General features: G+C 42.6%; 1 protein-coding gene across 1 annotated transcript in view; it reads left to right on the top strand.

Annotated features, from left to right (window-relative positions):
• Window positions 1-21,695, top strand: part of clcn6 (chloride channel 6) — a gene marked incomplete at its 5' end in the record, with an annotated part of 99,449 nt that overhangs the window by 48,194 nt on the left and 29,560 nt on the right. Inside the window, 4 exons of the mRNA XM_080495964.1 lie at window positions 5,156-5,269; window positions 5,495-5,661; window positions 5,736-5,847; window positions 15,500-15,629. Coding sequence (XP_080352090.1) covers window positions 5,156-5,269; window positions 5,495-5,661; window positions 5,736-5,847; window positions 15,500-15,629 — 523 coding nt within the window. The remainder of the gene's footprint in view (window positions 1-5,155; window positions 5,270-5,494; window positions 5,662-5,735; window positions 5,848-15,499; window positions 15,630-21,695) is intronic.

The following is a 21,695-nucleotide window of genomic DNA, read 5'->3' as shown; positions in this document are numbered from 1 at the left end:
GCGAGACTCAAAACGTTTCTATTTACTAAAGCAGTGGTTCCCAACCTTTTTTGACCAGTGTACCCCTTGAGCTGGTTTCCATGTGAAAAGTACCCCCTCTCTCGTGTGTGATTATTCGCCTTAATGTGTACTTATATTTAACCCTTTGTCTTTCTATCTATCCAACTGCTCATTTAAATAAAACAATTATTGTGAGTGTAAAAACATACCTTTTAATGAGACACTTGCGCTTGCTTGTCTTTCACAAGTCTTTCATAATTCCTTTTTTCACTGGGCTCCCCTGTGCCTGCGTCCGAGGCGACGGTAGCAGTAGTGGTAGCTGGACGTTTACTCCTGCCTAGCCATGCATCCATGTTTACAGTCGGTATGCAGCTAGAGATAGCTAGCTTCGCGAATCGTGCGCGCCCGCAGCAAGAACGTGAACCTTTTTTTTTTTTTTTTTAAAGCGCGCCACTTTATAGTCTTTTCATATTATGTGCATTGTAGTGTTACAATCACTGTGGACGAACTGCTACTCATGGAAAATAAACGTATGGCCTTACTAAAATTCATGATACAATACAATATAATATAGTATAAAAAAATTTTTTGTGTGTGTGGATACTGTAGGCTAATTTATAATCTTTCTGCGTACCCCCTGCAATACCCTCGCGTACCCCTAGGGGTCCGCGTACCCCCGGTTGGGAATCACTGTACTAAAGCTTACAGTTAGGGCTGTTTCAAAACATCTCCCACCCGGCCTCTCTCTACCTCTCTCTCTCCCCGCTACCTGAACCAAGGTCTGTTTCTCGCTGATTACCCAAATCAAGGTTTGTATCTCACCCCCAATCTATCTCTTTGTCTATTCTATCCTTTCATCTTCCCTATCCCCTTACCCCAACCGATCAGCAGAATGCCGCCACCTCTGAGTCTGGTTTCTGCAAAAGTTTCTTCCTGTGAGAGGGATTTTTTTTCCTTTCTACAGTTGCAAATAAATCGGCTTGCCCACATAGATTCATTGGGTTTTTCTCTTTTCTCTGTTAAAAGCACCTAGAAATGACTGTGTTGTATTTGGGGGGTATATATATATATATATGTGTGTGTGTGTGTGTGTGTATATATATATATATATATACACACACAGTGGGGAGAACAAGTATTTGATACACTGCTGCTTTTTAAAGTTGTCCCACTTACAAAGCATCTAGAGGTCTGTAATTTGTATCAAAGGTACTCTTCAACTGTGAGAGACAGAATCTAAAACAAAAATGCAGAAAATCACAGTGGATGATTTCTAAATAATTAATTTCCATTGTATTGCATGTCCTAAGTATTTGATACATCAGACAAATAGAACTCAATATTTGGTACAGAAACCTTTGTTTGCAATTACAGAGATCAGACATTTTCTGTAGTTCTTCACCAGTTTTGCACACACTACAGCTGGGATTTCGGCCCACTCCATACAGATCTTCTCCAGAGCGCTCAGGTTTCGTGGCGGTCGCTGGGCAACACGGACTTTCAGCTCTCTCCAAAGATTTTCTATTGGATTCAGGTCTGGAGACTGGCGAGGCCACTCCAGGACCTTGAGATGCTTCCTACGGAGCCACTCCTTAGTTGCGTTGGCTGTGTGTTTCGGGTCATTGTCATGCTGGAAGACCCAGCCACGACCCATCTTCAATGCTCTTACTGAGGGAAGGAGATTGTTGGCCAAGATCTCACGATACATGGCCCCATCCATCCTCCCCTCAATACGGTGCAGTTGCAGTTGCAAAAGTTGTCCCTTTGCAGAAAAGTATCCCCTGTTGTAGAATATCTAAGATCTGTTTGATTTCGGGCCTACATATTCACTGATATTTATGACATCTGTCAGGTCACTGCCCCCCAGGCCAGTTGCGTGTTGTTAGATTTGAGCCATTTGAGTAATCAACGTTGTTTTTACTGGTGGCGCCAGCAACTGGCCTCGGAGGATGAGATTACAGGGAAACAACTTTAGATACAAGGGGGAAGAGTTTGTCGGTGGGGGGCAGATTGTGCATGCCTGTGTGTGTGTGAGGATGGTTTGGGGAATGTGTCTTTGTCTGTCAGGTGTGGGAGCGCTCCGGCTTTACGTCTGAATAAATTCCACTCTGCATCTTAAGCCTTGAGTCTCAGTTTCATCTTTCCGAACCTCCGGCCATCACTGAAGAACAGAAAACAAATGCTCAACAGATTGGCGTCACGAACAGGATTTCAAGAGAACAACAAGCATGGTAAGAGCAAAATGTTTTATTCTGCCTTGCCATGTTATTGTTTGACGAAAACAAAGAACTAATTGAGTAAATGTTATGGATAATTGAAAATTGATTAAAGTGTTAAAAGTGAGGCCGTGAGTATGGAAGTTGAATAATTGGTTAATGAACAACAGTCGCACTCTGTTGGGATTTTGTTGGTGATTGATTATTGAAAGTTCCTCTCGGGACACTGACTGAAGTCTCCTCGCGCAGTTCGGGCAAGGACTCCTGAGAGATGCCCCAGTTGTGAGCGTTGCTAGCTGGGAGGTTTTGTGTGAATAACAGTTGTGAGCGTGCGGCTAGCTGGAGGGCTTGTGGAAGCCTCGTGTTCAATTGTCTGTCTTGTTTGTGTGAATTTATGTCCGATCTGCTCAGCACGTCACTCAACACTGTGGTGGGCTGGTGCAGGATCGATGAGTTTTATACCTGATCTCTGATAGGAGATCACTTTCTGTGAGCCTGTTGGTCTTGTCATTTTTTTGAGTGACGAGTTACGGGTGATCAGAAAGTCTTGAGGTCTTATCACTGCCGGCGAGCAGTAACAAAGTCTGTTATGAGAACAGCCCAAGCTGGCGCCACCAATGCTGGTGCCAGGACTGTGGAGTATTTAGGCGAGGACTCCACAGGAGGAGAAATTGGGATGCATACCATTCTCCATTAATACTGCAAATAATTCTTCACCAACGCACTAAAATTCACTATTGTTTGAAACTTTATTATTTAAAAAAAAAAAAAAAAAAGATGCTCTGGGAATTGTTGAGACGTGCAGCGTGTCTTGCTTTGTGTTGTTTTGTGTGTTGTTGCATGTAACCCCCGTTTTACTAACATTTTGTGAATTGTCTGTAAACATGGGTAACACACAGTCAAATCAGTCCACAAAAGAGTTGAAAAAGGTCAAAACATAAAGATTGGAAACACGAAAATGTCAAACAAGGCAAAAAATAAACGCAGTAAAGACGCACACACATTGAATGCAGATACAACTGACACACAAACTGAGCATGCAGACCCACAGGAGGTTTTGGAGAAAAAGTACAGCCGATCCACGCCAGCAGGGCTGATTGGCAGAACTAAAGGATGGCATCATGTGGTTCCGTTCACGGTGTTGATTAACTTGAGAACTGGAGGTTCTTGGCCCGTGGGAGGGTCATTTCTGGATTGTTTATTGGATTTGGCAGAGAGAGTTTTTCAGCCGTCCGTTGATTTATCTGCTTGGGATGCAAACTACATGTCTGAGTGTGTAACAGTTTGGAAACAAGTTGCTGGAAACATGAAATCAAATGAAAAACAATTTGACTGGGCAACTCCTGATCTAAAAAATATGATAGAGGAGGAGTCTGCAAAATGTAATGACAAACACATACCGATTCTGGAATCTGTGCTTCAAACACGATCTTTGGAAATGATAAAAATCATGAACAAACACCCTGATTGTGCTAAAAAGAGAGTTAAGGCTATGCTGTTTGGATGGTTGAAGCGCCAACCTGCAAACTTACAAACGACTGAACACATGCGACAAACTTTGGGATTGTGTAATCTGACGGTCTTTGACAGCGCAGCCGCCGAGCTGACGCATCCATTTGCGGTATCACCGGAGTGTTCACTATTTTCAAACAAGCAGGCATTGCAGTGTCCGCAATTGAGTGAGGGACAGATGCAGATGGAGGAGAGAGAGAACCAGGAAGCCGTTCAGAAGTTGCAGTGCGAAGTAGAAAAGGTACAGACAGAAAAGAGCAAGATCATGGACAGAGTAGAGGAATGCAGAAAAGACACTGAGTTTCTGTTAATGGCTGCCGCTGCCTCAGGTTTGTTTAATAAGTCAGGGAAGAGGTCCGGTCAGAGCGCAGGACATGGACAGAGTGCAGATTCAGGAAAAGCCAAGGGGCGGTCCAAAAAGGAGGAGTCACAGTCAGAGGAGGAAGAAGAAGGCGAATCAGAGGATGAGGGTGGTGACGGAGGGCTCTTCGCAGGAGCCTCAGCCCCCACCCTCCCTGTGAAAGATGAGAAGCCACAACAGGGAAAGAAAAAAGAGAAAGAGAAGCACATGGGGAAAACCGTAAAAACAACGTTGATTAAGGGGCTCAAATCTAACAACAACGTAACCGGCCTGGGGTGGCAGTGACCTGACAGGTGTCATAAATATCAGTGAATACGTAGGCCCGAAATCAAACAGATCTTAGATATTCTACAACATCCCCAAAGAATGATGTTTCCACCTCCATGCTTCACAGTTGGGATGGTGTTCTTGGAGTTGTACTCATCCTTCTTCTTTCTCCAAACACGGCGAGTGGAGTTTAGACCAAAAAGCTCCACTTTTGTCTCATCACACCACATGACCTTCTCGCATTCCTGGATCATCCAGATGGTCATTGGCATGCCCGTTAACCCATGAAAATCCTTAAATTCGCCGCGTCTTTTTATAAGCCGCAGGGTTTAAGGCTTGTGAAAAAATTTGCGTCTTATGATCCCGAAATTACAGTAGTTTCATGGCTAGAAAGTTACTTCATTATTGTCTTTATTACATCTAAATGGCCAAAGTTATCACATTATTGGTTAATAGATACACATGATGTGGTCTTCAAACTGGGTGTTATTAATTGTAAGTTTATATTGTAGGCACTTTGCTCTCCATCAAATCTTTCTGTTGCAGCCATGCATATCTTCTGAGTTATGCACAAACTGAAAGTACTCTGTGCTTGTGTGAGCATGAAACTCAGTGTTTGTGATCTTAAATCATTATCTCTATGTGCTGAGAAAAACAAAGTCAGATTTACCCTCAGCTATGATCTGTAAAATGGGTCCTTAATTTCTCCGTTTTATCTGCACGATCTTGTTTTTACGGCTTCTCGCTGTGTGTGGGGGTGAACTCTGATTGAATCTGTCTGTTTTATCTCCTGTTTCAGCTGTTCTGCTCCATGTCAGCAACTTTTATCCTCAACTTCTTCCGGTCGGGGATCAGCTTCAATAAGTGGGGCTCTTTCCAACTGCCTGGCCTGCTCAACTTCGGAGAGTTTAAAGTAAATACGGTTTTTCCTTCTTTTTTTTCAATCAGCAGATTTGTGTTTCTGCAGCACTCTGATTTACTTTGTTCTGCTACATGAGTTGCTGTAGTTTCTGCAGCAGTCTGATCTGATGTTGTCAGTGAATAGTTTTCTGTTCATGTGACAGTGTGAGAATATAATCTGAGTGATGTGTGACAATATAATCTGAATGGTGCGTGGTGGCCCCCTGTGGCTCCTCAGTGTTCAGATGGACATAAGAGCTGCCACCTGTGGACTGCGGTGGATCTGGCCTTCTTCATCCTGATGGGGGTGGTGGGGGGTCTGCTGGGCGCACTCTTCAACTGCATCAACAAGAGCATAGCCAAGTATCGCCTGCGACACATCCACCCGAAGGCTAAGTTCATCCGGTCAGTGCCTCCACTCAAACACAGCCATCTGTCTTCACAGCCTCCCCTTGGTTCTGACCCTCTTCTTCTTTCAGACTTCTGGAGAGTCTCCTGATCACCATGGTCACAACTGTGGTCGTATTTGCTGCTTCCATCCTTTTGGGTGAATGTCAGGAGCTTTCTTCTCCTTTAGCTCATAACAGCACGGTAACCAGAGCTCCTTTTTCATTATTCCATGCAAACTTCTTAAACATTCTCCCTTTCTTTTACTCAAACTCCAAGTGCTAAATGCTTTCTGTTGCTTGATGAAGGAAGGCACCTCACTAAAATACTTGCAAAAACAACTCTTTTTTGAGTATTTTTACATTTTTAAACTTCAATATCTTCAAATTATACAAATCTTCTGTTGAATTTCTGCAATGAGCATAGCTCATCATGGCCACTTTGGAGGCTACAGACAGAAGTGTAGAAGTTATTGAATGAGGTCACTTTCCTGATGGAAACTTAATCAGAGCTGTATCATGAAGTGCAGGTGCTGCTGCTGCTGTGTATCATCCAATTTAGAGTTACCATGTAATAATGTGAACACCAGGCTCCTGTAGAAACTGCTTGAATCTTACTTTCTAGACCTCGGGTCTGCAAACCGGAAGTTCTGGAGCAACATGTGACTCTTTGGCCCTTTTGTAATGGCTCACTGAAGCTTTCACTCGATGATACTGAAACAAACATTTTACTTTATTTAGACAACCGAGATATTTTGTAAATTATTTTTATTTTTTGGATTAAAAAAAAACTTTAAAGAAAGACACAGTAAGTAAAGTGTGAAAATTTTTCTTTAAATAAATTAGATTTCTCAAAAGGAATAAAAAGGTTAAAAAGAAAAAAAGAAACAAGCAAATGCTTACAAAAGAAATTAATTGGTTAAAATGGCTAAAATGTCCTATTTTCAAGTGGCATTGAGACTGTAACTCCTCCCTGTAAATAGTGTTTACTGTGTTTTGGTTAATTTAATCATTTCTATATTGATATTAGTCATTGTTAAGCCTTGTACATATAAATATTCAAAATGTTTCATTTAAAACTTTTTAAATTTTTATCCTGTCTTATTATATATTCAACTTTCTATTTATTCTGTGTGGAGCAAAGTTAAAGGAATTTTCCTCTGGGATTAAGAAAATATCTATTTGTTTCCAATTCTAATCTTTTCTATTCTATAATGCCAAGATTGTCTGAAAAAAAATGCTTGTGGAAGCTGGTGGAAAAACACAAAAGTGGCTCTTTTGGTCCTGAAAGTTGCAGACCCCTGTTCTAGATCCTTAGTGAAACACGATTCAAAAATTCAGATGCACATCATTGTTCTCATAATTAAAATGATTGCATTATAGTCTAATTTTATGTTTTCCAAGGCAGAAACTCAAACAAACCTGTAGCCAGATAGACTGAAGCATCACAAAATGCATTAGTTCTGTACAATTATGATAGATGCATTTTTGAAGACTTTGTCTGAACCATCAGCAGTCTTTTAAATATTTTTTTTACACATCCATGGATCTGAAAAATGTATTTCCACATTGGTCATAAAACTGAGAAAATGGTAAATCAACTGTTATTGGAAAGGTTTAGCCTCACCAATAACACATTAACAAGTGTTGAGATCTCACAAGACCACGGAAAGTTTGTTAATTTCTAAGGAAAGACTATTTTCATTTGTCATGATACACAGTCATGACATATGAATTCGGACGCAGGAATGTGGTTGACCATCACACCCAGTGGGGGGATCTTTTGCCACAGCAGACCCTCCCCCGCTTTCTGCTGAAAAGATGCTTCCCCCATGCACTCAGCCAGTCACTGATTGGTTGAAGCTCTCAGGATTCAACACCTTCGAATCCACACATTGCAACAAAAGCCTGCAAAAACAGGCCAGTCACTTGCCAGTCTTGCAAGTGAGTCTGGCAGCGAGCTTTGTCCTGTGAACACTGTGGGAAGAGCTGCTTCTCAGCAGTTCAGCTCACCCAGCATTAGCATACAGCTAACACCAGAGGCCTGCAACCAGGGGCCTTCACTCCTTAACTCCTCTGCTGACCCTACCACGAGGGTCAGACCTTCCCCGGACCAAGAGATCAGCGCCCAGAGTCTGATCTCCCATCAACCAAGGAAAACCAACCGGTTTCTCAGGACGGGACCAGGGAAACGACGCCTCACAGAACTTCTTTGTGTTTTCCTCAACCAGCAGGAAAACCATCACAGACCTGAGCGACCAGCTCCTCAGTCTGGACAAAAGGAACAACCAGGAGCTGTAAAGAAGGACTCCTGAAACATCAACTCCATCTTCTTCTCCTCAGCCTGCAGAACCAGCAACCACAGTTAGCAGGAGGTGCTAACTACAGGAGAAGACACCAGCTTCCCTCCAGCAGGACAACAACTGAACTCCTTCAAGGAAGTGGGAACAACAACTGGGCTTTACCTGAGATTAGTTGAACCTGAAGCTATGCATAGAACTATTTAACTTTTATGAAGATGTGTTGATTCTGTTACAGTGATTGAGTTATATAGATAATGATATTAGGAGCAGTTATCAACCAGTAAACCAATGTTAGCTCTGCCACAGACACAGGGTCTGCATGCTAATCTTTGCTTTACTAACTTGTTTCCCATGGTTCATTGTTGAGATGTTTGCTTCTAATCTTTCATAGGCAAACCGCCCTCGCCTGTAAAACTAAAGCAGACATAGAAAAGGAAGTAGAACTTTTAAAAGTGCAAAATGCTTCTCTCTTCCATGAAGCTGGAACAGCGAGTAGGAAAGCATTACACTACCTAAAAGATCTACACACAGCAGAGTTAGAACTCTGCTCACAAAGAGAACTGTTCAGGCTTAGATCAGAGAATCTAACCCCAGTCAGATCTTCCAGCCAATGTGACTCTGGTTTTTCAAATTCATCCTCTGTGGAAGAGGAGCAGGGATCCCCACAGATGGTGAAATCTGTCCCAACCGAGCCAATGTCTTTGGGACTCCAGTCATCTGCAACCTGTCTGTCAACAGACACAGTCAACAATGACTTGACTTCCCAGTTTTCCGACTCAGATTTTGAGGAGACAGTTAGATTATCTTCCAGATTCTTTGATCCAAGTCTCTCTCATCCAATTTCGGACTCCCAGGTCCACAGGAGAAGGGGGGTCAGCTGCTTCACAGCTCCCCCCGATACACCTCCCAGACCTGAGGTATGCGAGTCAAGCCATACCTTTTCAAATGCTAATTTGGTCCTGTCTTTATCAGAGAGGAAATCCAAGTTCCCTCGGTTTAAAGAGCTGACATTTTTATCAGAAGACATGCCAATATTTGATCCAGACAACTCTGATCAACATGTTGAGGATTATTTGAGAGAGTTAGACACTCATCTAGTTGATCTTCCACACACCAGTGACAGGGAAAGGATTCTCTTTTTGCAGAAAACCAGCTCACAAGCGGTCCATAAGTTTATCCAAACACAACCTCCCAGTGTGCAAGACAACTACACTCAGCTTCGCCAAGCGATGACGGACGAATTTTCTTCTGCCGTTGATGAAACCGACTGTATAGTTGCAGCTCTCCAAATTAAACATTCACGTCTTGAAAATCCCAGGGATTTTTATCAACGTTTGAGACACACGTACTTTCAGGGTAGAAACGCACCGGGCTTAGAAGAGAACCCAAAGCTCAAATCCATGTTCTTCCGTAACCTGCAACCTTCCATACGTGTTCACGTTGCACTCATGACACTTAAAGGTATTCCATCCATGCATGAGCTCAGGAAGATCACACAAGCAGTCTGGGACACTTCTGTCACTTCCAAAATCATTGCAAAACCATCTGAACCTGCCAGTTCCAATCCTACAGTGTCAAACAGATCTTCTCCCCCACAGCCCTCTCACAACAGGCGAGGGGGGGTGTGAAAAGACAACAGGGAACCCAGAAGCGTAACCACTGCATCCCACAGCTGTCTAGAGATGGTCATGCTCAGAACAGAAGCTGCAGAAGACCATACTGGGAGATTCTGACTTAAAACCAAGACGTGCACAGTGACCGGTCTGACAGCGACGCCCACTCTGACAGTTCTGACAGTTCCAGGCACAGTGAGGACTTCTCAGACAGGGACAACGCCTCCGACCGTCTCTCTGTCTCCCACAACCAGGAGCGTTACCGCCCGGAGCCCCGAACAAACCACAGACGGTCCAGAGCTCCTCATAGTCCATCCCTGCACTGACATCAACATAAATGCTAATCCAATGTAGCCACCTTGCTTCCTGCAGTTAGGCAGACTTGAGTTGTCAGCAGCAGCAGAAACTCCGTCCCTAAACAGTAATAGCAAGACACCTTGCTATTAACTTGGTAAGCCTAACTTCTGATTGGACCCAAAACACCACTGTCCACTTAACAAGTACACTTGGATTATATTTTGTGCACAACCTTGTCAGACACATAGCTAGTTTGAAACACTAGTTAGGACTCAGTATGACTTACACATAGTCATATACATGCATTTCCATGCAGCTCTCATCAAGGTGACACCTCTCCTCCTTCTCACCTTAACCCATTCTAACTACCAACCCTGTGTCTCACTAACACCTAGTGGGAAACAAGTTAGTTATTTCACATCATGCCAGTGTTATTGTGGTTTATCTGAATTGTGTTCCATAACCTGAAGGATTCTTTGTACTTCTCTTGCATAGCAGAGACAGATAGTACCAACAATGCCCAGTTGGTTACCAAATGTCCAGATGTTACCACATGAATGAACTGATGAATGAACTTTCTTATCTATGGCCTCAGAATCACACATCGAGTCTGCTTCTGAAGACACAAGGGGGATGTTGGGATCTCACAAGACCACGGAAAGTTTGTTCATTTCTAAGAAAACACAATTTTCGTTTGTCATGATACACAGTCATGACATATGAATTTGGACGCAGGAATGTGGTTGACCATCACACCCAGTGTGGGGGGCCTTTTGCCACAGCAGATCCTCCCCCGCTTTCTGTTGAAAAGAAATGCTCTCAGCCAGTCACTGATTGGTTGAAGCTCTCAGGATTCGACACCTTCGAATCCACAAACTTTCAACAAAAGCCTGAAAAAACCAGTCTTGCAGAGAGTCTTGCAGTGAGTATTCCCCGAGTAGGTGGGTTGCTGGAGGCAGCTCACCCAGCGTTAGCTACAGCTAACACCAGAGGCCTGCAACCAGGGGCCTTCACTCCTCAACTCCTCGGCTGACCCGACCACGAGGGTCAGACCTTCCCCGGACCAAGAGATCAGCGCCCAGAGTCTGATCTCCCATCAACCAAGGAAAACCAACCGGTTTCTCCAGGACGGAACCAGGGAAACGACGCCTCACAGAACTTCTTTGTGTTTTCCTCAACCAGCAAGAAAACCATCACGGACCTGAGTGACCAGCTCCTCAGTCTGGACAAAAGGGACAACCGGGAGCTGCAAAGAAGGACTCCTGAAACATCAACTCCATCTTCTTCTCCTCCGCCTGCAGAACCAGCAAACCACAGTTAGGAGGAGGTGCTACCTACAGGAGAAGACACCAGCTTCCCTTCAGCCAGGACAACTGAACTCTTCCAAGGAAGTGGGAACAACTGGGCTTTACCTGAGATTAGTTAAACCTGATGCTATGCATAGAACGGTTTAACTTTTATGAAGATGTGTTGATTCTGTTACAGTGATTGAGTTCTATAGATAATGATATTAGGAGCAGTTATCAACCTGTAAACCAACGTTAGCTCTGCCACAGACACAGGGTCTGCATGCTAATCTGCTTTACTAACTTGTTAACTCACAATCCTACACATATCACATCAAAGACAACATCACACAGTAACTGAACACCATCTGACGACTCCTGACGTTTTACAAAACAAGTCGCATTCACATCAACTCATTCTAGAAATGGTCCTTTAGCAGAGACACACAGGAAGCAGACGCTAAAGACTAGCTTCCATGTTCCATTGTTCTCCAGCACATGGTGGAGACCCAGGACAGACTTCCTGTTCTCTGATAACCTCCATTTGAATGTAGTTTCTTGTGATCCGCCATCTTGTTTTGTAGTTCCTTCACACGTCTCACGCACACTCCCTCCACCTCTCTCTCTCTTTCTCTCTCTCTCTCCACACACACACACACACAGCTACACACATTACGCTGTATATAGGTAGTTAGAATCTGTGTTTATTTGTTTTCATTGTAAATAAAAATAATTTTTGGAATTATACTTGCTGTGTTATTAATGAGCACAAAGGTGAATGAAATGTCGACCTCTTCTGTGTCAAGAACTCCAAAAGCCTTCAAGCTTTACTGTTAATTCTGGTAATTGTAATTAATTTAACTATTAATTCAAATTCCTGATTTACTGTTTAGTATATCTTATGAGACTGATAGAACTGAATTGGCTATCATTTCCTGTTAAGACAGGTGGTGCTCCGAGGTACTGATACAGATCAGATTACATTTCAATAACATAATTGATAACTATCTTTGATAATTATTAATCATTATTGATAGCCAACCACAACATAAATAGTGATCATTATGAGGTAAGAAATCCCTACAACTGATTTTACTCACTGCTCAAACTGCTCTTCAGCCAGTGTGGGGCCATATTGGAGATCCGAGGCCTAACAGTCCAGCATCAGGAAAGTCTTGCTTGAACTGCAGTTGCCAGTAGCTCATCAAGCTTGGCTACTGAGATTCGGTTTGCAGTGACTTCTTTCGAGTTATTTGTCTCCATTCCACCTCTGAGAGGTCCATTTACTGCCCAGCGTAATATTGTTCTCACGATGTATGGTCCGTCATCCACGCTGCTGATCACCTGTAGTGGCTCCATCGCCTTGGGAACATTTGCTCCGATGAACAATCCAACCTCTGCTTGGATAAGTGGGAAGTTTCACCTCTTTCAGATGAGGCCAGCTGTTAACATCTTCTTGACGTGGAATATTATCTTTGGTCACAGGGATGTCCTTTTGTGAATACACCTCGGAAAGTTTGATGAACTCGTCCTCTTCCAGGCTACTGATTTCTAGTCCGTTCACAATACATGTGTTCACAATGAGTACATTTCCCATTGTTCGCAACGAGATGCTTGCATTGCATCCCTTCATGTTTAGTAGGTTTATCAGTGACTCTGTAGCAAAAGTAGCCGAGCTACCTGGATCCAAGAAAGCATACGTTGTCACTGTCTTGGTTCCCTTTTGTGCCTTGAAACACACTGGAATGATTGAAAGAACACAATCTTCCTTACCGGCCCCAGTGACTCCAAAAGTTTCCATCATTTGTACAAGAGCACTAGATACAGATTGTTGCTCACAACTTTCTTTTACTGCTTCTTCCTGTGACTCTTTAATGTTCATGTGCAGCAGTGTAGGATGTAGTCGAGAGCAATCCTGACACTGAACTTTCTCTCTGTAGCTGCTACTCATGTGACCATGTGTCAAACACATAAAACACACACCTTTGCTTCTCAAGAAGTTGATCTTTTCCTTGTGTGGTTTGCTCTTGAGTTTTCTGCAGGCTGCGTTGCTCTCCTTTGCAATAAACACATGGCTTGCTGTTGGCGTCCACTATGAAAGGTTGAGTTTTTGATGTTGCTGGTTTGACATTTTCCATCTTGAATTTGATTTTGGTTCTGGGTGTAACAACTGCTGTTGTGAATAATTTCTTAGGCTTGAATGTTTCTGCATATTGCAGTCTTGGTTTCTATCAGACTGGGTCTTTAGCGCTTGTGCTGGTTTCTTTCAGGTTTCCATAGAGTGGATGTAATATATACTTGACTTGTTTGTTGACTAAGTCAACAAAATCCGTGAACCTTGCTCTTTTCTTTTCTTTTTCTTGCAGGTCACAGGCATACTTTCTCCAAGTTTCTTTGAGATTGTAAGGAAAATTGTTAGCCAGTGCCTTTATTTTAGCTGTGTTGTCCAAGTCTTCCATTTAGCTAACATCGTGTTGGAGCAGCCTGTGAGGAATAACGCAAAGGACTGAAGAGGAGCGCCATCTTCTGGCTTGATTATGGGCCAATCCAAAGCCTCCTTTATAAAATCACCATAAAATTCCATTTGCTTCGCTTTAGCATAGCCTACTGAAGGTTCCATGTGAATGCAGCTTTTAACCAGCTCATGCGCTTGGCCACTTGTGTACTGCAGCAAAAACTCTAGCCGATCATGGTTTTCACTGGTGCAGCCTTTAACTCCATGTTCAACAGATTTGATAAAGGATTTATATTTAAGTGGGCCACCCTTGAACGTTGGAATCAGGAAGTAATGAAGCTTTATGATTCCTCACAGGGTACTCTGTGACATTGGCTTGCTGAGTGATGGCTTGACATAGACTGTCAAGCACTGGTCCACCAGTGGCTTCCATTTTTGGTGCAGGTGACGCTCTTTATGGTGCTAATTATCATTATCGATAGCCAACCACAACATAAATAGTTATCCTTATGTGGTAAGAAATCCCTACACAAGTGAGCTTTTTTCTTTTTAAAGTTTCGATTTGACTCCTCAGTTTGAATGTAAATATCTTCATGGTGTCAATATTATCGATACACTCCTTGAACACAAATGGATATTTTCTGGTCGAAGCCTTTTTGCTTCTGTGGCAGAGAGGTGATTAAGCCCCAGATGTGTCAGGGTATATCAGGTATGCTGCCTCATCTCTCCTCTCATAAAGGAGGAGCCGTTGGACACGTAGGGGTGCCAGGCGGGCGATAACAAACAGACATGCAAATGACCCTGAAAGATACAGCAGTGTCTGGTGTTTGAGTAGTTGCAGAGACCCCTAAAACCCCTAAAAACAGGCTGATACTTGTTTTTGGTTTTTTTCCAAAACAGTTTTTATTAATTTTTATAACATAACACACAACAACAAAACAAAAAACAAATCACAATGCCCGTTCAGAAAGAATTAACAAAGGTAAAGTAAACATCACACTATTACTCATGCTCAAAGGTCTTTAACATACAACATGAAAGGCCCCCAGACACTCACAAAAACATTCTGTCTGCCCTTCAACACATAGGTGATCTTCTCCAATGGGAGTGTTGACAACATCTGCTGCCTCCACTGTTCCACAGAAGGTCCATGACTCTTCTTCCAAAATAATGATATACATCTCTTAGCATTCAACAGGCTTATATTTATAAGCATTTTTTCACTCTTTGTATATGTACATTTCTCTGGGTATAGACCAAATATGAATAGCCTTCGGTCCAATATAAATTTCTTAGAAATTTTTTTTTCAATGACACCTCTTATTTGTTCCCAAAATACTGCAATCTTCCTACAATACCACATGCAGTGAGCCAGTGTTCCCCTACAGCCGGTGCATTTTGGACATAGATCAGGAATGTTACCATTATATCTATGAAGATCTACCGGTGTTACATAGACTCGCATTAACCATTTAAACTGTATTAATCTGAGGTGTACATTAATACATGTGGTATGTGCAAAGTTACATGTAGCCCTCCACTCCTCCACAGATAAATCATTCCAAGCTTGGAGTCTCTGATACTTGTTTTTAAAGCACTGCCTGTGAAATCGAGCCTCTTCAGCACAAAGTGTTTCACCTGAACTGAGACTTACTCTCAAACACAACCATAACACATCAATAATAGAAATATACCAAAAACATTAATTCTGAGTCATTTTCACAACCTTTCTTAGTTGTTTTTCTTTTCCTTTGTCACATCAGTGTGATTATTTGATTTTGTGTCATTATTGTTGCAATTAGTTTCCACTAAAGCTGGACACCACAGTTCATATTCTTTCCCTTCAGTCTCTACATTTAACAATATTTGTGTGTATTTTCTCTTGCACATATTCTGCTTTCAGCCAACCAGCAGTGAAGACATTAATTCAACCATTCGTCAATACTTCTGCTCCAACAAGACATACAATGACATGGCGACGCTGTTCTTCAACCCACAGGAGGCTGCAATTCACCAGCTCTTCCACCAGGATGGTAAGATTATAATATACAGGACGACTGTCTCAGAAAATTAGAATATTGTGATAAAGTCCTTTATTTTCTGTAATGCAATTAAAAAAACAAAAATGTCATACATTCTGGATTCATTACACATCAACTGAAATATTGCAAGCCTTTTATCATTTTAATATTTCTGATTATGGCATACAGCTTAAGAAAACTCAAATATCCTATCTCAAAATATTAGAATATCATGAAAAAGTATAGTAGCAGGCCATTTAACTAATCACTTGAATCGTCTAATTAACTGGAAACACCTGCAAGGGTTTCCCTGAGCCTTTAAAAACACTCAGCTTGGTTCAGTAAACTAAATCACAAGTATGGGGAAGACTGCTGACCTGACTGCTGTCCAGAGGACCATCATTGACACCCTCCATCAGGAGGGTCAGACACAAAAAGACATTTCTAAAAGAGCAGGCTGTTCACAGAGTGCAGTTTCAAAGCACATTCACAAAAAGTCTGTTGGAAGGAGGAAATGTGGCAGGAAACGCTGCACAACCAAGAGAGAGGACCGCAGCCTTAACAGCATTGTTAAGCAGAGCCGCTTCCAGAATTTGGGGGAGCTTCAGAGACAGTGGACTGAAGCTGGAGTCCAGGTATCAAAAGCCACCGTTCACAGACGTGTCCAGGAAATGGGCTACAATAGCCGTATTCCCATGGTCAAGCCACTCCTGAACTCAAGACAACGGAAGAAGCGTCTGACTTGGGCTCTGGAAAAGAAGCACTGGACAGTTGCAGAGTGGTCCAGAGTCCTGCTTTCAGACCAAAGCAAGTTTTGTATTTCATTTGGAAGTCAAGGCGCTAGAGTCTGGAGGAAGGCTGGAGAGGAGCTTGAAATCCAGTGTGAAGTTCCCACAGTCAGCAATGTTTGGGAGCCATGTCAGCTGCTGGTGTTGGTCCACTGGGTTTCATCAAGTCCAGAGTCAATGCAGCCGTGTACCAAGAGATTTTAGAGCACTACATGCTTCCATCTGTTGAAAAGCTCTATGGAGATGATGATTTCATTTTCCAGCATGATCTGGCACCTGCCCACAGTGCCTGGTGTACTGACCATGGCATTACTGTCCTCCATTGGCCTGCCAACTCCCCTGACCTGAACCCCAGAGAGAATGTGTGGGGTATTGTGAAGAAGAAGCTGAAAGACACCAGACCCCATAATGCAAATGAGCTAAAGGCCGCTATTGAAGCATCCTGGGCCTCAGAACACCTCAGCAAGGCCACAGGCTGATTGCTTCCATGCCACGCCGCATTGATGCAGTCATCCGTGCAAAAGGATTCCCAACCAAGTACTGACTGCATTAATTGACATTTTCAAATGTTTGATTTTGTTTTGCTGTTATAAATCTTTTTTTTTACTTGGTCTGAGGAAATATTCAAATTTTTTGAGATAGGATTTTGAGTTTTCTTAAGCTGTATGCCATAATCAGCAATATTAAAATAATAAAATGCTTGCAATATTTCAGTTGATGAGTAATGAATCCAGAATGTATGACATTTTTGTTTTTTTAATTGCAATACAGAAAATAAAGGACTTTATCACAATAGTCTAATTTTCTGAGACAGTCCTCTATTTCTCTGATTACTTTATCTGCTTTATATAAATGAGGATTACAGTTCTGTCCATCTCAGACCTTTAACTACGAGAAACAAGCATGCAGACATTTTAGAGCCTCAGATCAACCAAATGAGCCTGTTTGGAGGTTGCTGGGGAATCCAGTGAAGAAAAGAATGTCTCATGCTCAATTGCTTTTCCTAAATTATCTCCTTTTGGATCACAAAATGACGTTAAATTCCACATTTTAAATCCATTGTGTCACATGAAGCTGCATTTTAATTATCATTTTTTTCTTATAAAAGAACATTTTAGTGAAACTGGTGACACCTTTATATATTCAAACATTAAGATTGATCTGACTGTCAACAAACAACGAACACTATTTGATAAGACATTGTTCTGCACAAATCTGGTGTATGTTTCCATCATAATTGTTGATCACTTATACTTCTCTATTTAAAATGCTCCCGCTCTAGTGCTGCTTAAACTCACCATTCAAGGCACCCATCCATCCATCCATCCATCCATCCATCTGTATGGCATTGCTGTTGCAGTACAGAGCCAGACCAAACCAGAGTTTCATTATGCCATTCGAGGAAAGGCAAATTTATTTAGAGAGCAGCATTGACCTCAGGCAATTCACAGTGCTGTTCAAGGAGTTGAAGGGATTAAGAATAAAAATAGTCTATTGTTTATCCAAAAGCCTGTGCAAATGATAAGGTTTTAGACCCTGATTTATAAGAAGGGAGTTTGTAAGCAGTCTTCAGGTGTTCAGGAAGTTTGTTCCATGGGTGAGGAGATAGGCTGCTTCGCCTAGTTTGCTTCTGACTCTGGGAAAACTTAATAAACCTCTTCCTGAAGACCTCAAAAGTCTGGATGTTTCCTATTCTACCAGTAAATCTGAGATGTACACTGAACAAAAATATAAATGCAACACTTTCGATCTTGCTCCCATTTTTCATGAGCTGAGCTCAAAGATGTAAAACATTTTCTATAAGCACAAAAGACCCATTTCTCTCAAATATTGTTCACAAATCTGTCTAAATTTGTTAGTGAGCAATTCTCCTTTGTCGAGATAATCCATCCCACTTCACAGGGGTGGCATATCAAGGTATTGATTAGACATCATGAATATTGCACAGGTGTACCTTAGAATGGCCATAATAAAAGGCCACTCTGAAATGCGCAGTTTTGCTTTATTGGGGAGGTGTCAGAAAACCAGTCAGTATCCGGTGTGACTACCATTTGCCTCATGCGGTGCAACACATCTCCTTCACATAGAGTTGATCAAGTTGTTGATTGTGGCCTGTGGAATGTTGGTCCACTCCCCTTCAATGCCTGTGCCAAGTTGCTGGATATTGGCAGGGAGTGGAACACGCTGTTGTATACACCGATTCAGAGTACCGTATTTTCCGCACTATAAGGCACCTAAATACCTCAAATTTCCTCAAAAGCTGCCAGTGCGCCTTATAACCCGGTGAGTCTTATATATGGAAGAATATAAGGAGAGAGGTGGCTGGCGTCCTGGTGCAGCCACAACAACCTGGAGCTGAACGCCCAGAAGACAGTGGAGATGATCGTGGACTTCAGGAAAGACACAGCCCCTCCGTCCCCCCTCACCATGACAGACTCCCCCACCCCCATCTCCATTGTGGACTCCTTCCGTTTCCTGGGTACCACCATCACCCAGGACCTCAAATGGGAGCCAACCATCAGCTCCCTCATCAAGAAGGCCCAGCAGAGGATGTTCTTCCTGCGGCAGCTGAGGAAACTTAAGCTGCCGACCAAGATGCTGGTGCAGTTCTACACGGCCATCATCGAGTCCATCCTCACCTCCTCCATCACAGTGTGGTACCCCGGGGCCACAGACCGGGACAAGTACCGACTGCAGCGCATTGTGCGTGCTGCTGAGAAGGTGATTGGCTGTCAGCTCCCATCTCTCCAAGTCCTGTTCATCTCCAGGACCCGGAGGCGTGTGGGTCGGATCACTGCTGACCCTTCTCACCCTGGACACGGACTATTCACCCCTCTCCCCTCAGGCAGGAGGCTGCGGTCTATCAAGACCCAGAGATCCCGCCACTTGAACAGTTTTTTCCCCACCGCCGTCAGACTCATGAACAATACAGAGACTTAATGACTCAGTACAGACTGTAACCTGCTCTATTGCACTAAGATCCACTGCACCACTTATCACTGTATCACTTTTTATCACTCCATCACCTTATGCACCGTAAGTAATTCCATCCTGTTGTCCTGCTGTTCTATGTCCATTGTTGCCGTGTACCATATTTTACCTCTTATTTTTAGCTTATTTATTTTTATATTCCTAAAGCCTTATAGCTTAAAGTTTTTAGCTTTTCTTTTATCTAAAACCGAGTGTATGTTTTTATGTTTAATGTTGCACATCTCACCAAGAAAAATTCCTAGTTTGTGAACCTGTTTACAAGCAATGGCAATAAAAAGGATTCTGATTCTGATTCTGATTCTGAATTGCTCTACTCTAGACTGCTATTTGACAGCTGAACAACCAGAAGCTTTTATTTTGACAACTCTAACTTCGCAACCAGATCTTCAGAGCGGACGACACTCCACACAACACATTCATCACTCATGGTTGCACAACAACATTCTAACAAACCAAAATAAACTACCGTATTTTCTGCACTATAAGGCACCAGAGTATAAGGCACACCTACATCAATTGACATAATTTACAACTTTGTTTGTATATAAGGCACACTGCATTATAAGGTGCATGCATAGACCAGTGGTCAGCAACCTTTATAGCTCAAAGCCATTAGGTTACATTTTCCACTGACTCTAACACCCAGAGAGGTGCACACACTTTATTTTGATAGTCCTACCTGCAGCCTATGCCAGGACGACACTACACACAAAACCTTCTTCACTGCTGGTTGACAACTTACAACTACCGGTAATAAACTAAACTACATGAACTAAGCAACAAAAACACAACACAACACAATTATTACCGACACCACAAACCAAATATAACCCCCAATAATTGCATTTAAAACACCACAAACAGCTGCAATGAATTATGGGAGTTTCTATCGGCTGCACTGAGGAGCTCAGGATGAATTTGTCGCTGCAAGGCATGATGGGACATCATGCCTTGCAGCGACAAATTCATGTTTTGTGTTGTTGGAGGTTATTGTGGGTTGTTGTTGGGCTTGGTGTTGTGTTGATTGTGTTTATGTGTTTTTGTTCCCCAGTTTAGGGAGTAATTATTTCATCTAGTTTATTTTGGTTTGTTAGAATGTTGGTGTGCAACCATGAGTGATGAAGGTGTTGTGTGGAGTGTCGTCCGCTCTGAAGATCCGGTTGAGAAGTTGGAGTTGTCAAAATAAAAGCTTCTGGTTGTTCAGCTGTCAAATAGCAGTCTGGAGTAGAGCAATTCTTCCATATATAAGGCGCACCGGGCTATAAGGCGCACTGGCAGCTTTTGAGAAAATTTGAGGTATTTAGGTGCCTTATAGTGCGGAAAATACGGTAGATGATATAATTACTCCCTAAACTGGGGAACAAAAACACAGCATAAACACAATCAACACAACACCAAGCCCAACAACAGCCCACAATAATCTCCAACAACACAAAACATGAATTCCCATCATGCCTTGCAGCGACCACCTCTGGACGGTAAGCTCCTCAGTGCAGCCGATAGCTGCAATGAATTATGGGAGTTTCTGTTTGTGGTGTTTTAAATGCAATTATTGGGGGTTATATTTGGTTTGTGGTGTCGGTAATAATTGTGTTGTGTTGTGTTTTTGTTGCTTAGTTCATGTAGTTTAGTTTATTACCGGTAGTTGTAAGTTGTCAACCAGCAGTGAAGAAGGTTTTGTGTGTAGTGTTGTCCTGGCATAGGCTGCAGGTAGGACTATCAAAATAAAATGCGTGCACCTCTCTGGGTGTTAGAATCAGTGGAAAATGTAACCTAATGGCTTTGAGCTATAAAGGTTATGACCACTGGTCTATTCCATGCGCCTTATAATGCGGTGTGCCTTATATATGAACAAAGTTGTAAATTATGTCAATCAATGTAGGTGCGCCTTATAATCCGGTGCGCCTTATAGTGCGGAAAATACGGTATCCCAAACATGCTCAATGGCTGACATGTCTGGTGACATGCTGGCCATGAAAGATCTGGGATGTTTTCAACTTCCAGGATTTGTGTCCAGATCCTTGCACCATGGGGGCCATGCATTATTATGCTGCAACACAAGGTGATAGTCAGAGATGATTGGCACAACAATGGGCCTCAGGATCTCGTCACTATATCTCTGTGCTTCATATCTTCAAAATGCCATCAATAAAATGCACCTGTGTTCATTGTCTAACATATGCTTACCCATACTATGGGCCACTACATCCACAACGTTGACATCAGCAAAGCGCTCACCCACACGACGCCACACAGTCTGTCTGCCATCTGCCCTGAACAGTGAAAACCAGGATTCATC

The sequence above is a fragment of the Blennius ocellaris genome, assembly GCF_963422515.1.
Source record: "Blennius ocellaris genome assembly, chromosome: 5".
Lineage (NCBI taxonomy): Eukaryota > Metazoa > Chordata > Actinopteri > Blenniiformes > Blenniidae > Blennius > Blennius ocellaris.
The sequence above is the reverse complement of the archived record's forward strand: the minus strand, read 5'-3'. Positions and strand labels throughout refer to the sequence as shown.